At 47.4% G+C, this 16,870-nt stretch overlaps 1 protein-coding gene across 3 annotated transcripts in view; it reads left to right on the top strand.

Annotated features, from left to right (window-relative positions):
- Positions 1 to 16,870, top strand: part of EXD3 (exonuclease 3'-5' domain containing 3) — a 333,185-nt gene that overhangs the window by 111,065 nt on the left and 205,250 nt on the right. For all 3 annotated transcript variants that reach the window (XM_054084169.1, XM_054084170.1, XM_054084171.1), the window contains exons 5-6: positions 3,875 to 4,042; positions 5,289 to 5,456. In XM_054084169.1, coding sequence (XP_053940144.1) covers positions 3,875 to 4,042; positions 5,289 to 5,456 — 336 coding nt within the window. The remainder of the gene's footprint in view (positions 1 to 3,874; positions 4,043 to 5,288; positions 5,457 to 16,870) is intronic.

The following is a 16,870-nucleotide window of genomic DNA, read 5'->3' on the forward strand; positions in this document are numbered from 1 at the left end:
GACTGGATGGGCTTTGGGGTCCCTTCTGACCCAAACCATTCCATAATTCCATGAAACCTGTCTACCATGGTGTACGTGCTCCATTCCAGGTATCTGATGTGTGTAGTCATTATAATTGTCTGCCAGACTTGGACTTTCCATTTCCAATCTGTGGTTCCTAGTCAGAATAATTAAACAACTGGAAATTCAGCATGAGAGGTTCCTTTCCAAATGGTCGGTCACCGACACAGACTTGAGCTCAGCAACTCTGAAGCCTTGAGCTTTCAATCGAGTTTTGTTAGAGATGGAGGAAAAAAAATATTATTTGTTAGGTCTTGAGGGCAGTTAATCCCACAAAACAACAGCAGGAAAGACTAATCATCAAAATCTCTGCTGTGCACCCTGGGATGTGTGTGGATTGTGAAGAAAAATACTTTGAAAAAGCCGAAGCCTCCGGTTGATGTCTCCTTGGGCAGAGAGCACCACAGCTTCCTGCTGAGGGTGGAAAAGCTTGAGGATCCCCATGAGTCACACTTGCAGCTCCACTTATTCATAGAATCATAGAATTATGGAACGGGTTCGGTTGGAAGGGACCTCAAAGCCCATACAGTTCCACCCCCTGCCATAGGCAGGGACACCTCCCGCTGGATTAGGCTGCCCAAAGCCCATCCAACCTGGCCTTCAACACCTCCAGGGATGGGGCAGCCACAACTTCCCTTGACAACCTGTCCAGGGCCTCACCTCTCTCATGGTGAAGAAATTCTTCCTAATGTCCGGCCTAAATCTGCCCCTCTCCGGTTTATACCCATTGCCCCTTGTCCTATCACCACAAGCCTTTATGAACAGACCCTCTCCAGCTTTCCTGTAACCCCTTTCAAGTACTGGAAGGTCACTGTAAAGTGTCCTCGGAGCCTTCTCTTCTTCAGGCTGAAAAAGCCCAACTCTCTCAGCCTGTGCTCGGATGGGAGGTGCTCCAGCCCTACGATCAGCTTTGTAGCTTCCTCTGAATCCATTCCAACAGGTCCATATCCTAACATTGAGGATTCCAGAACTGGACATAATATTCCAGGTGGGGTCTCACAAGAGAGGAATAAAGGGGCAGAATCACTGCCCTCGCCCTGCTGGCCACGTTTCTTTTGATGCAGCCCAGGATACAGTTCGTTTCTGGGCTGCGAGTGCACGTTGCTGACTCATGTCAAGCTTCTCAGCGATCAGCACTCCCAAGTCCTTCTCTGCAGGGCTGCTCTCAATCACATCATCCCCCATCGTGTACTGAAATCCCCCATCATGTACTGAAATACACATCAGGGAACTGCTTTGCCCTTCGCTGCCGGTGACTGTGAGCCAACACCATCTGTTGACCAGTGTGAACCAGTCATCTCTGTTGTATGGTCCCATCAGTCTCAAATCGCTGACCCTGAGCAGAAGGACGGTGCCTGTCCACAGCATGACCTCAGTTCTGGAACACGGTTATAAGAAGAGGTCATTTCCTACGCAGAAAAGATAGACCAGGATGGGAGTAACCAGGAAGCATCAGCAGACTGCCCTGGGCTGTGTGACTAGAAATAAGGGACCAAAACAGAATGAAGGAGTCTGTAGCTTGAGTGTCAGTGCTATTTTCCTATTCCCATGATCTGTCAGGCTGTAGAAATCCCCCAAGGAGCATTCCCTGCCATGGGAATTGATTGAAATGGAAATGGCAATTACACATTCAAGAGCAATCCTTCTCTGGCAGAGGGATGAGCCAGGCAGCACAGCACTCTTTCCTCTCTGATTTAGGTGTCTCATGCCTGTTTGCCTTTGGTTTCTTACCCCCTCAAACAATACAAACCAGAGCGAAGCCTTTAGATCACAGGGGAGCCTTGAGCACGGCTTTTCCGCTGCTTGTCATAGCTTGTATGAAACCAAGACTCAGCCTGGATCTGTTGTTAGTTCTCCTGCCGGCTGTGTCCGTGTTGGCGACACTCTGCGTGTGAACGCAGGCTTGTGCCCTCGCAGGACCTGGGAGCCCATCCTGCCAAAGCCCAGGCTCCATCTCCAGCCCAAGGAGCAGCCGAGCGCTGCGGGGAAAGCTCATGCTCGGGCTCAATGTGCTGAAGCGGGATTTTGGGGTGGGAAAAGGGAAAAAGAAGAGAGGCCGTTTATAAACAGTGCAGTTCAGTTGGCGAGATGCTTTGTTTTCCTTTGGCTGTTGTGTTGGATATTTGTGGTCGGATAAGAGCTTTGCCTTTTCCTTCTGCTGAATCTTGCAGGGAAGCTGGCGCTCAATGTTTAACATCGCAAATTCTTGCCACGAGGAATAATACTTACAGGGAGAAATCTGTTATCTGAAGTCACATCTTTGTTAGTCATCAGCTCTTTATGCTGCAGTTGATAATATAGTGAGAATGAAATGGTTTTAGTCGTAAACGATACGGTTTGTGGTTTTTCCAGATATGAAAGAGAGTATGGAAAATAACTGCCTTCCAGTAAATATTGTCAATGAGTAAAAAAGAACAAAGTCATTGGCAAATTTTCTGTAGATTTTCTGTTGTTTGCCGTGTTGTTCTTCAAACTTTCTGTTGTTTCCATTGGAAGCCCTGTCCGGGACCCATCGGACCCAGTAAATTATGAGTGCTGGCTGCAGGCGGAACAAGCATCTTCTGGGTTTTGCTCTTTAGCCAGAAAAGAAGGAGAGCAGCTGCTCTGAGTGATTTCTTTTTTTCAGTCTCTGCTTTTGCCTTGCTACACGCTAGTACATGTACCGTGCAGTGAAAGGTCCTGTGTGGGTACTGAAGGATGCCGCTCCTTCACCCTGCCAACCCTCCCAGCTCCTTGGAAACTGCTTCCAATGTAAACATGATAAAGATACTGCTCGGTACTGCTAATTTATCACTTCTACCAGATGGGTAGTAAGTAGCCTATTAACATTCACAAAGTGAGTGTCCAATTCCTTCGCATTTCTAAACACATCACCCTGGGATTCCTAAGATTTATGGCGTGGAGTTTTCCCATGTTGGAGACCCTTCGTATGGCCTTTAGATTTAGAATCACAGAACCATTGAGGTTGGAAAAGACTTCTAAACTTATCCAGGCCAACCACCAGCCCAGTACTACTGTGCTGACTCAACCATGTCCCCAAGTGCCACGTCTACGCACTTTCTGACCTCCTCCAGGGATGGAGACTCCCCCAGTGCCCTGGGCAGCCTCTGCCTTGGCTTCACCTCCCTTTTGGTAAAGACATTTTGGTAAAGACATTTTTTCTAACACTTGCAGCGGCTGCAGGTAGCTGACAGCAAATACCACACTTGGAGGAAAGGAGTGTGGATTTGCAGGATGGCAATCTGAGTTTGAACTCCAGTATTTCCTTATCTTTCATCTTGTGCGTAATATCCAAACCATTTTGATACTCCCAGATATTCCTGTTATAGTGAGGATCATTATCCTGTCGTGGCCACAGTGGGTATAAGGTCAAACAGGAAAGTGTGGTACAGGCAGGAGGAGGAGGAGTTTATTCCTTGTTAGTGTCTTTGAAGATGAGTAGGTTTTCCAGCCTGGTTATCTACCTTCAATACTGCCATTTTCCTAAGAACACCCCTTTCACCAGCTCACTTCTTTTCTCCCCCTCCCCCAAATCCCAAGCCGCTTTGTCTGCCCCACAGAACAACTTCTCTATCTTTATGGGATAATTAGTGTGGACAATTGCTGCTTTTCCCATTGGGTTTGAGGTGCAGCGAGCCATGAAGGAATCTGTAATGACATGAAAAGTCACTGGAGGCGCGGATGGTGGCTGAATAGCAATAGTTACCTCTCTGAATGGATCAAATTAAAAAAAATAAAGCTTTGTGTTCAGCTGGGGGAAGGGAGGATTCACTAATCTTTTTGTACATGACAATGTGGTTTTGTATCTCGGCAGCTTAAGGAGGAAATCAGGTGGGGCTTCGCAGGCCTGGAGGACCCATTGGCAGGACTCCTGGACATGCTGGAGAACAGCAGCGACTGGAAGGGAAAAGGGCGTTCCCTTGGGTATTACCTCACCACGGAGCTGCAGCTTTGGATAAAAGAGTATCCTGCTCTTCAACAGGTTAGAAAAAGAGAGAGCAGGAGAGCTGGGAGAAAAGAGAGGGCAATTGATTTTAATGTCCGTCAAGTGTCCCCAGTTTCACTTTATCCCATAGTCCAGCATCTTCTCTGTAGCCTCATATAAGCACAGCATGACGAGGTGTGAAATTCACACTGAGATGTTGTTATCTGTTTTATGCTGGCCTGAAAATAAAACAATATTAGAAGCAGTGATGTGAGAGCTCTGTTTCCCCTTCCAAGCTGGGATTTCCAACTTTCCAGATCAAACCACCTTGATCAAGCATCGATCGTGCAGCCTTTTCCCGGGCTGGATGCATTCCCCATGGTGCTCCCATCCTTGCTATTAGGATAAAACCAATTGCAGGAATCTACTCTGCATCTTCTTCCAGTTCTGCAAATAGAAGCCAGTTCCTGTTCGATTGCTTAACTCCTGCCATATGGCGGGGAGCTTTTATCACCGGGAATGCAGAAAATGGTAACAGTATGGCCTTTCAGCAGCTAAATGATGCGCTCTATAATGTTGGGTCATCAGATTGGCCATCCTAATGTTTACCATTCCTTACGCCTTCGTGTATTCTGACCTACTCTTTTTTATATGCTTTTGGCTCTGACCTGCAAGATGCTTTTTATATTTGTGTTGTTTCGTTTCCCATTTTTCCAAATGGCTCTGTTTAGACGTCGAGCTCTGCCATTGCAGTGTCTGCAAAGTGCGGTGAGGTGCTGCTGGGACTGAAATTCCTGCTGTAACAGAACGATCATGCAGGAACACAGGGATTAATACTTGTATCTGTGCATCTTTTGACGATGCTTTTGCTTTTCCTGCCCTTCTTGCACCCCAGAGCCAGCCTGGGAATGCAGATTGAATTCCTGTGCCTGATAGGTGAGATCTCCCTTGAGAGGAGTCGCTGGTTTCAAAGATTTTCTGCTGGGAACTGGAGGGGAGAATTTCTAAATAGCTGTGTTAGTAAAAGAGGGCATTTTTCCAGTTTCATGTTTTACTTTTGCACAAGGCCATGTGCCTTTTCCAGAATTATCCCACAAACATTTAACGTTTTCAAATTGGATGCTGAGAAAAAACTGACTATCATATTGTTCTGATTTCTGCTCGCAGACTCCGTGGGGAAATTGGAGAATCCCTTCCCAAGAAACTGGCTTATTCTGCTGTTGAAACAAACTGCATTTTCAATTGCTATTGAATCGCAGCCATCTTTACTAAATCTGTGTTTGATTTTTGTTTTACTTTCCAGTCTGGCTCCAGACTGGAGAAGCTGCAGGCCCGTGTGCTCGGAACACTAGCCCAGTGCCCAACTAATCTGCTTGACCCTCTGATTAGCATTTACCAGCTCCATACAGCAGACCGGAACTGTTTGCTTGCACACGTCAGTCATCTTTATCACAAGGGCAATTACAAAGAGGTGGGTCATGTCTTTCAAATAACTTTACCTACCCGGCTCGCTGTTAATGGCTGTGTCCTGGTTTGGATGCGTTTCAATGGGGATTCCATTTCATCCCGGCAGCTGCACCCTCTGAATGGGACAGCTTAGCATGATCTCCCCGTGTACACCAGCAGGCTGTGTTCAACCTCGCTTTTCCTAATGGCTGAGTGCAGAATGCCAGGGAATCCTTCCCCCATCCCTTTTTTGACCTCTGAAAGTAACAGTTTAATATGGTTTAATTTGGAGAATTTAGGGGGTGTTGATTTTTGTTTTCCTTGTCCTTAGCAAGAAAAGAAGGGATTTCAGTAGCTGCCCATGAACCTGCTGTGCTATCTCCCATCTGCCTGCAGCGAGGAGGGCTTGGAAAACTTGCTCCCATGTGATTGCCCCAACCAAAGGCTTCTCATTTTAACAAGTTTTGAAGCTTCTTTACCGTTGAGGCTTGTGTTCAGACTGTGTTACTGCTCATGTGTTTGACTTGAGTGGCTGACACCGACAGGAATTCACCCACCCCAGAATTCGATATGTTTTACCCTGTGGATTTGAGTACTTGCAGCATCTCTGGCGTGACCAGGATATCTTGGTAGCCTTGTGAGTGTTCTCATGAGCAAACTACAGCACTGGTAATGCTTATATATATGTGGCAAACCCCATAGGTTTGTTTTTTCAAAGGCAGATGTGTTGCTTTGGTGGTGCAGAACAGCTTGATTGTATTTAGCAAAAGAAAACAATCAAATAGCATTTTGAAAATCTTATTCTTCAATAAAGCCCAATTCCCAAGTGAGATCATGGAATTCTGTTTTTGTTGATTTCTTTAAATACGAAATTCAGGATATTCCATATGATTAGAACTTCACAGGTAGCTGCTTGGAACTTGCTCTTCTGCTCAATGGGTTTTTGAACGTAAGTGTTTGAAACCATAGCATTTGACTATAATCGAGTTTTATTTTTAACTTCATGGCTTCAAAGATATTTATTGTTGTCGCTGGAAATGTGGTTCTTTCTAAATCTGGCTTTGAAAAGCTCTGAATTTTTCTTGGTGGAATTGCTTTTTTGTTCTTCCACAGAAAAGCTCATTTGCTCGGCATTCCCAGTGTGAAGAACAGGAAACCTCAACTGTTGCTTACCCTCAGCCATAACTTTCTTCTTGTTTTGTTTTGTTGCCAGAAGGATGAATAGAATTATCCTCAAGAATAACAGGAAATCTTTTACTGCCCTTGGGGACTGATCATACCTAAGTTCACAGCAACTAACCCCCAAAATGATGGCAATGGCATTCGGAGCGCTTGCAGTGGTGCCTCTGCTAGCCCTGCTCTTCCCATCTTTCCAATGGGGCCATGAAGCGGATTCACATTTAGGGGTTTTGGCTCTTTTGTGTCTCACTTGAAAGGGACAGAAATCCTTGTAAATCCTTGCTATCATTTTTTATCATTTTCCTGCTGTGTTTACAATGAGACACTGGGCATTTATTCGTGAGCCCATTATTCCTGTTGCCTAGTTTGATGCATTTCTTGCTGTGTCCGAACCATGGGTCCTCCAGTTCTGCCCCAGGGGTTGAGGCTCCTTTCCCTCACAGAGGTTTTGGAGAAAGATCTCTTCAAAATATAGGATCCCAGCGATCCCTGGGGGTGGCCACGGTGGTGAGTTGTTTCGCAAACCCCTTTGGCCCTCCTTGTTGTAGTAGAGCTGGTCCACAACTGAACCAGGATGAGAATGGCAGCAGACAGGAATTGCTGTGGTGGGGGGCAGGAAAACCATCCACTGTGGGGGGTTTGGGGGAAGACAGCACAGATGCAGGTACTTCTATTCTGATAATTCTGTCCTGCCATCCAAGGAGAGGCTGAGGGAGTTGGGGTTGTTCATCATGCAGAAGAGAAGGCTGTGGGGAGACCTTAGAACAGCTTCCAGTACTGAAAGGGGCTCCAGGAAAGCTGGGGAGGGACTCTGGATCGGGAAAGGCAGGGACAGGATGAGGGGGAATAGCTTTCAATCAAAAGAGAGGAGATTGAGTCGAGATCTTAGGAAGAAGTGTTTTGCTGTGAGGGTGGGAGGCCCTGGCCCAGGCTGCCCAGAGCAGTGGTGGCTGCCCCATCCCTGGAGGTGTTCAAGGCCAGGTTGGATGGGGCTTGGAGCAACTGGATCCAGTGGGAGGTGTCCCTGCCCATGGCAGGGGGTGGGACTGGATGGGCTTTGAAGTCCTTTCCAACCCAAACCATTCCATGATTCCATGATTCTATGATTCTATGATGTAGCTGTGGCGAGGAGGCTCCTGGTGGGAGCACTGGCCAGTGGATGGCACTGGTGCTCTCAGGATGCAGCAAAACCAGCTGACACAGCCAGAGTTAAAGGAAAAAGCAGGACATAGTAGTAGGTTTTTGAGGCGTCTGGCCTGTTTGGGATTTTTATCCATTCTTTTGTGAATGGAGTTGCACCTGCTGGAGAAGGGTGGCAGTGAGGGGGCTTTCAGGGCTCTCCAGAGCCGAGCGAGGTGCACCCAGCTCTGCTCTTTACAATGTGATGAGACACAAGAGCTCAACGCTCCTGCTCAGGCAGTTTTGGCTGAAATGTGCTGGTTTTCTCCCATTCTCAGGAGCCCTCCAAAGCCATGGGCCACGGCTCCCCACCGCCCTCGACCCGAGCCGTGCCAGAGCCCGGTCAGACTGCGGGACGGGCGGCTTTGTGGGAAGGACGATGGTTGCTGGTGGGGCTGGGACAATGCGGGGATTCAGCAGACCGGGGGTAATGCAGCGCGAGCGGGTCTGCGAGAGGCCCTGAATAGGCCAGGCTGTGCTTGAGAAGAATGAGGGGTAGGCAGAAGGCAAGCTAGTGTTTCATGGTCATCTTATGTTACACTTCAGCCTTTCAAAGAGTGTCTGGGGCTGCCTGAATGGACCTCTCTTGCGCTGCGAATGCGGGAGCCCGCAGACAAAGGGGACTCTTGTCACTCGCAGGCCCCTTTCGGGAATAAAAGCCATTGTCACATGAACAGGGGCAGTCTGGCAGGCTGTGCATGCTTCAGTGCCCCATGATATCGCTAAGGCTCAGCAGAAATCACATTCAGGGCCCTGTCAGCTTTGATTAGCGGGGTCTCATGACTTAATGTGCTGCGATATTTCATGTCTAAGGGTGGCGGCTGTCTTTCTGTGGGATGAATGCCCTCTATTGTCCACTGAGTTATTTTATTTACAGTTTTTTAAACAGCTTATAAAGGTAAAAAGATAGCTGCGCTCAGAGAGAAAAATCAAATTCCTTTGCTCCTGGATCAGGAGTGAGCGCTGCTTGGGTCAGATACAGTCAGACTTGTTTTCACAGTCAGCATCAAAGTTCTCGTGTTTAACAGCTTCATAGTAAATTCTGAACAGGTGGCAGTGGAGCCGGGTTAGGAAGGAAACAATAAATAATCTTTTTAGCCTCTGACAACCAGAAATATTCTTGGGCCTGAGAGAGCTCCCACTCCAGCTCCTCTGTGTCAGTGACTCGCTGCGCTTTCCCCCCCTCCATCAGTTTGGTTCTTAAACAAGGCTGTTGGACTCAGCTATCAGTGGGACAGGGGTATTTGTTTTTTAACAGCTTTTAGTTGTTGTTGTTGTCCATCCATTTTTTTCTATTTTCAAAAGCAAAGTACAGTTTTACTACTGCTGTTTCATCCATTAATTTATACAAATCATGAAGGTTAATTCTATACGTTTCATAGAATCATAGAATCGTTTGGGTTGGAAGGGACCTTAAAGATCATCCAGTTCCAACCCCCTGCCATGGCCAGGGACATCCCACTGGCTCAGGCTGCCCAAGATCCCATCCAACCTGGCCTTGAACACCTCCAGGGATGGGGCAGACACCACTGCTCTGGGCAACCTGGGCCAGTGCCTCATCACTCTCATGGTGAAGAAATTCTTCCTAATGTCCAGTCTAAATCTGCCCCTCTCCAGTTTATACCCATTGCCTCTCGTCCTATCACCACAAGCCTTTGTGAACAGTCCCTCCCCAGCTTTCTTGCAGCCCCTTCAGGTACTGGAAGGTCGCTATAAGGTCTCCTCGGAGCCCTCTCTTGTCCAAACTGCACAACCTCAATTTCCCCAGCCTGTCAGTTCAGGCTGGGAACGTTTAATTCAGTTCACATTGGCTCTTCCAGTAAAGATAATGTGGATTATCTAGTAAAAGTCAGTTATTAAATTTTGTCATAAAATAACCTGGAGTACCCGGAGAAGAAGCTCTGTGGGCACAGAATTCAAAGTTTTTGTCAGCAATGCATTACAGGAGTAATCTGAGAGTTCAGCAGAAAGGGCGGTTGGCCAAGAGTTAAACTTAAAGCAATACAAGTAGGCTAAGGTGTAGAAATCCAGAGCTCAAACACCAACATGACCTTCAGTTTTCAGCCTAGTGAGGTTCTGAACACGATTCAGGGATGTGGCTCTTCATAGTCCCACTTTGTACGTGGTGCTGGGCTACACACGGTGTATTTTTGCAATATCTGTCAATGCAAATTGGTGTTAAGATTGGTGGGGCACATTGATGGATATTCAGGGCTGGGATTTCTTCACTCTGATGTTTTTGAGCTGTTCTCAGGACAGTGACAATGTCATTGATACTGCTTCTTTCCCTCATTCACCACCTTAATCACAAAGGCTTGTGCAGCTCTTGCTGTTTTATTGTTCATTTTAATGTTTCAATGTTCAAATGTACATGCATTTGAACTTCCTTGTTTCTTTTAAATTACAGTTAATAATCAACAAGAAAAACAAGGAGAAAGTTACAGGGGATGTTCCTTATTTAAAGATCTTGGAAACATGGAGTGGTTTGGGTGAGAAGGGATCTGAAAGCCCACCTAGTCCAACCCCCTGCCATGGGCAGGGACATCTCCCACTGGATCAGGGGCTCCAAGCCCCATCCAACCTGGCCTTGAACCCCTCCAGGACATGGGGCAGCCACCACTGCTCTGGGCAACCTGGGCCAGGACCTCCTCACCCTCACAGGGAAACATTTCTTCCTGAGATCTCATCTCAATCTCCCCTCTTTCAGCTGAAAACCATTACCAATAATGATGTCAATCTCAGCCCTTTTTTCCTGTTAACCTAACCCACCGCTAAAGGACAGCTTTCATGGCACATGCCCTCTAGATTTCACACCACTGCAGAAGAGAGGTAGCCAACCTGCCGCCTGCTCCCAAACTCCCATCTCTTCTGGACCCTCCTCTGCCGTGGGTGTCTGTCTCGTGAAGGGGTTGGGAAGGAGCTTAAGTGTTACTGTGGAACAATGGTAATATTCTGCTTCTACTGCTAGCATTGCTGGGCTCTCATCAAGCAAGCAGCCTCTTGGAGAAGAGATGGGAATGTGCAGCAGTTTTCACCATATCGAGAGTGGATCTGGGAGATCCAGTGAAGGAGGGTTGTCTGTGCACAGGACACTTGAACAGTGCTCTAGAGGATCTCTCAGTTGTGAGAGGCACTGAGCAGTTAAACCAGCTTTAAAAGTACTTTGAGTGACCTGAGGAAGACAAGTCATGGAAGTGTTTGTTTCAGTTCCCTGTCCCCTTCAGCTCTGCACAGGCTCGTTCCGCTCTTCTCTCCCTCTACCTCAGATTCCTTAGATGTGAGCAACCTGTCACTACCTCATTCTGATGGTGTCGCTCCTAAAATGCGTTCAGGCTCTCTTGAAAGTGGGCCTGGGGAATCTCATGGTTTTCTCGCTTTTGAGGACCTTCCTGAAGACAGCTGTGTGCATCGTCTGCTCTTTAAGCAGGAAGCAATTATACGTCTGCCCTGATGTCATACGCTGTGCAGTGATGCACTCTGAGAGCCTGAGCAAAGCTGATTAGCCACAAGTTTGAAATGAGTGATTCCAAAACACAAACCAGATGTTCCCAATGATTAATACATGGTGTGTCCTTTACTCAGTAATTTCTACCATTATTATGTGGCCAGGCTTTGATCATTGTGATTTTCTTAGAGCTGATGCTGGATCCTCCTCTGCAAAGCCTCAATCTGTTGTTTGGTCTGTGCTATGGGTTTCAGAAATTCTCTTGCCTTTGGTGCAGAAATACTTTGCTAACCCAGGCACAGGAATATTTACCTGTGTTTGTCCCAACTTGCTCGCAGTGTAGCTCAGTAGCGCAGGAGTCATCAGAAACCACTTGTGTCTGTCCCGCATCACCACTCCAAGCAGTGCTGCAGCGAGAGGTTTCTTCCTCTGATGCTCACCCCACCGTGGGAAAACTGCCTAAATTGTCAGCATAGACACCACCCAAGTGCACATGCCCTTGCAGATAAGATCTCGTGTGGCTTCCTGCGCTCCGTACTGTATGTGGAAAGAATAGTCATTTTTAGATGAGGCAGAGCCGATTGCATTCAAAACAAGCTGAGAGGATCAGGTATGGGTGCAGGCTGCTCCGGGCTTGTGTGTTCAGTTCGAAACACTCCCCATTTTCCCATACTCTTGTTTTTGCAATAGCATGACTATGAGAGTGGTCTGGTGCTCATGGCTTTGTTTAAATGTGTCAAGTTTGAGTAACTTCCCCCATCCTATGCTTTACGCACCCACATGCATTTTAGATCAACTTAATGCAGTATTGCCCAGCTTTGACTTCTTTCCCCTCCTCGTCCAACCCTCCTTTGCTACGCTCTTATGTGTTTGTTCTTGGGAAACAAAACTGTTGCAAAATGTCCAAATGTGATCTTTGTTTTCATCATAATTAATCAAAGAGTGACCCAAAGCTCTCTGAGGACAGTGGGAAGACTCATGAGCTTTGATGGGATTTGATTTGGGCAATGAGCCATCGCATTTTCACCTCTACTGAGCAGTGGTGTTGCACGTCCCTGTCCCATACACACTTGGGGGTGCAAGGCAGGAGACGGACCAACCTTCCACATATTTATGTTATGATCCTGGGAGAAGGGTTAAAAACTTTTATGTATAGCAGTAATGCTAATCCTGTGCTGTTATTAGATGGCATCTAGAAACTGGTGTAGGAGAAACTCAACATGAGCCAGCAAAGTGCGCTCGCAGCTGAAAAACCAACTGTGTCCTGGGCTGCATCCAAAGCAGTGGGACCAGCAGGGCAGGGAGGGGATTCTGCCCCTCTGCTCCGCTCCAGCGAAACCCCACCTGGAGCCCTGTGTTCAGTTCTGGAGTCCTCAGAACAGGGAGGACATGGAGCTGTTGGAGCGAGTCCAGAGGAGGCCACAGAGATGATCCAAGCACTGGAGCACCTCGTCTGCGAGGACAGGCTGAGAATTGGGGTTGTTCAGTCTGGAGAAGAGAAGGCTGTGGGGAGAACTTAGAGCAGCTTCCAGTACTGAAAGGAGGTCCAGGGAAGCTGGGGAGGGGCTCTTAATCACTGATAGGTTGAGGGGAATAATTTTCAGCTGAAAGAGGGGAGACTGAGGTGAGATCTTAGGAAGAAATGTGTTGCTGTGAGGGTGGGGAGGCCCTGGCCCAGGCTGCCCAGAGCAGTGGTGGCTGCGCCATCCCTGGAGGTGTTCAAGGCCAGGTTGGATGGGGCTTGGAGCCCCTGATCCAGTGGGAGGTGTCCCTGCCCATGGCTGGGGGTGGGACTGGATGGGCTTTGAGTTCCCTTCCAACCCAAACCATTCTGTGATCCTATAGGCCCCTCTATGTACACTGTGCTTTTATTCGAAGGCTGCTGGTGCCACCCATCAGGAGCATAACTACAGGTTACAGGTTCTGTATCTCGAGGGGGAGTGAGTAGACCCTGATAAGCTTTTCTATGTTCCTGTGTTGTAGTTTGGTGCTTTGCTCCTACTGATCAGCTGCAGAAGTGGGGGAGGTATCTGCTGCTTAGGACTTTTGTTGCCCTTTTGATCCACCCTGAGCCTGAGGATCTGCAGTTGGATTAACGTGGTTGCTGGCTTCCAGCTGCCCTGGCTGGGCTTCCAGCACAGCGTGGGGAGTACAGCACTGGTTGTGGGGAAATGCCTGTGTCTGGGGTGGGAGGGGAATTCTCCCCATTTCAGTCCCAGCTTGCCATTAAAGTGTTTGTTTTCTGACTACAAAATGAGTCTGCGAATGAGGTGTTGCTTTTCTGGAGATCTTATCGTCTAGAAACAGACTGTTAAAAATAGGGTCGTTTTACAGAAAACTTGTTTGTGGAGTGAAACAATTCAAAACATGATAATAACAAAACAAAATCTTAAAATAGCTCGAAGTTGAGACCACAGACACAGCTGCCAAACACTTTCATCTTTATTACAGTTACTCATATCTCTTCTCTTATTATTCCTATTGTAAACAGGCTGATTTTTATCTCCGTGGCCCTCGCTATTCAGCCAGCAGCCCATGTAACAACACCCTGGGATCCAGCCTGGTTATTCCTAGGATCCAGGTCATGCATCTCCTTCCACGTTTAGCTCTGGGCATGGACGAGGCTCCTGCCTCACTGCTGACCGTGTTCCCTGGTGAGGGAATTTTCAGCGAGCAGCACAGTTTGATGGCTCTGTCACCGGCTTTAGCTGGATGAGGTTAAAATGATGTTAAAAACCAGCTTCTGGGATCCTCTGCGGATCCTCTGCTGCAGCTCGGGCTGGAAGGCTATGGCTCTCCACACTTTGGCTACACACAAACCTGTTGCTCGGTGGCCTTTGGTACAGGGTGGAATATACATCCAGTGTGAGAGGAAAACCTGACCTGACACTGTGCATGTTCATCTGATTAAGTCACCTGTACGGCTAACAGGGAGGGAGATAAAGTTGAGCCATTGAGATAAGACCGCTGCAATTAAAAAGCCATTAGGGAAACCATTGCATACTTGCGTGTTAAAACTAACGGATTACTTGTTTAGTGAAAAGTACTAAATAGATCAAACGGTGAAAACAAGATTTTGACAGCTATGAGTCTATTTTTCCTCTGATTTTCTGAACTGAGATAGCTGGGAGGAAAATCAAACCAGTTGCCAGAGCTTCGGAGGCCCCAGCCCTTCTTCAGGTCCAGGACAGAAGAAGCAAGCAGCCTTTGACTTGTGTGCAAGCTGAGAATAATTACTGAGCTTGAACTTTGTGATGTTAATCTGATAATTAGGAGAGAGAAGATACCTGGTGCTTGTGGAGCAGAGCAGCAGAGTGGCTTCTAAAGAGATAGGGTGGTTATAAAGTCTGGAACGAGGGAGATGTGCTCGATGATTTAGCTGGGCTGAGCAATGACAGTGGGCCATTCTGTTCAGTGTCTGCTTTGTAAAGCACTGCCAGGCTGAGAGAGATGGGGTTGTTCAGTCTGGAGATGAGAAGGATGCGGGGAAACCTTAGAGCAGCTTCTAGTCCTGAAAGGGGCTCCAGGAAAGCTGGGGAGGGGCCCTTGATCAGGGGGTGCAGGAATAGGACAAGGGGGAATGGCTCTAAATGGGAAGGGGGAAGATTTAGATTTAGATGATGAGAGTGGGGAAGCTCTGGCCCAGGTTGCCCAAAGAAGTCATGGCTGCCCCATCCCTGGAAGTGTTCAAGGCCAGGTTGGATGGGGCTTGGAGTAACTGGATCCAGTGGGAGGTGTCCCTGCACATGGCAAGGGTTTAGAACTGGTTGGGCTTTGAGGTCTCTACCAACCCAAACCATTCCATGTTTCTATGATTAAAACCATTCCATGATTCTATGATTAATGTTAGCTCCTGGTTTTGCCACTTGAAGCCCTGCTGTTGATTTCTCTTTTTGGGTTGAAGCATGGGCTGTTAGTGATGCAGGACAAGTTTGGTGTTGAAAAAACAAAACAAATAAACCACTGCAAACCTCCACCCCCCAACCAAACCAAACCAAATAGAACAAAAATGATATTTTCCCACTGATAATCGTGTATCCTTGTTCCTTCTGGACAGTGAGACTGAGTGGTTGATCTTAGATGGTGTGTGCCGTTTGTCTGCTTTTGCACACTCAGTGTTTGGGGCAGTGGATGACAAACACGTATGGGTTTCCCAGCAGGTAACGTAATCCACGGCTTCTGCCGCTGGCAGCACTACGATGAGCTGTTGGACTTTGTCTGTGTGTCAAAGCGTGTGCTTCCATCATGGAAGTTGGGGGGGGTGTCAGCTAATGCTCGCAGAGATCCCTGCAAACATATTTCAGGGTGTACTCCTACTCCCACAGAGGTTATTTTTCTGGTTAAAGCTTCCTACAAAGGTTCGTGCGGGTGAAGTGCAATGGTGAGGTTTGTGTTTGCTTGAGGAGATGGATTTTTTTTCTGTATTAGGTCTGTTTACATGTTCTAACAAATAACACGTTCTAAAGCGTGACTGTTTTGACAAACAAATCCGTCATTTCCATGATCTTTCTCTCCAAACAAAATCAATCACAGATAGCAAAGAAACCTGTTGAAGATAAGAGCCGTTCCTCTAAGCCCCGACGTGCTGGTTTTACCCTCATATGAATAAACAGGCATTTGTGGACTCGCTTGGTTGTGTACTCAGCCCTTGGTTTGGGTTGGAAGGGACCTCAATGCCCATCCAGTTCCATCCCCCTGCCATGGGTGGGGACACCTCCCACTGGACCAGGAGGTTCAGAGATGTCTGTTTTCAAACACAGTTTACAATCATTTGGGAAAATACAGCCGCACTTTGCAAAGTCCTTCACACTTCGTGTGAAACACCCTTGTTACCAAGTTCCCAGTTGCGTCAGTGCTGACACAGAAACGCGCTAGAAGGCTCCTCGCTCTTATTACTCCATTTACCAGAACAATGCGTGATATTAAAGAAAGCCATTAAACGCTTATTTTCCATCTGAGATCCAAGTATTCTCACACGCTGCAGGAATTAGACACTCTTAACTGCTAAAATCCTAATTAGTTTCTATGCCTCCTGAGCAATGCACAGTTAGATCTTAGTACCTGTCTGTAATCACCAGCCTGGGAGAGGATGGAGGTGGCTGAACCAGTTCTTCTCGCAGCCTGAGTTACTGCAGTTCACCCTGGCAGTGTTTCCTCCTCTGCAGAAGATACTGAGTTGGAGTTAATCTGTAAACGTGGCAGGTCTTTGCTTATCAAGGGTTTGTAGATACCGCAAAGGGGAAAACACAGTTCTCGCCCTCTTTCTAGTTGAGGTGAACCTTAGCGCTCTCAGGGGCTTGGAGCTACACGGGAATTATCAAAACTCAGACCTCTCGCTTTCAAAAAACGCAACCACTTTACCAAATCTATAAGGCATGGCACGATGGATGATGTTAACTGGGAAAGGTGGGGAGGGTCAGAGGTTTTTTTTACAATTATATTGATAGGAAACATCCGCCTGAGCTGATTTTGTCCAAGCACTTGGCTTTCTCTCTCTCTCTGCCAGACAACTTGATCTTTCAGTATCGCTCCAGGCTACGCTGCTGCTCGGAATACACACCTCTGCCAGGAGTGTTCTCGTGCATTCCTAAGTGGAATGTATGTGGCCAAATGTTTATACGAGTTGTACTTGAAAA

This window comes from Cuculus canorus, chromosome 19 (genome assembly GCF_017976375.1).
Source record: "Cuculus canorus isolate bCucCan1 chromosome 19, bCucCan1.pri, whole genome shotgun sequence".
Classification (NCBI taxonomy): domain Eukaryota; kingdom Metazoa; phylum Chordata; class Aves; order Cuculiformes; family Cuculidae; genus Cuculus; species Cuculus canorus.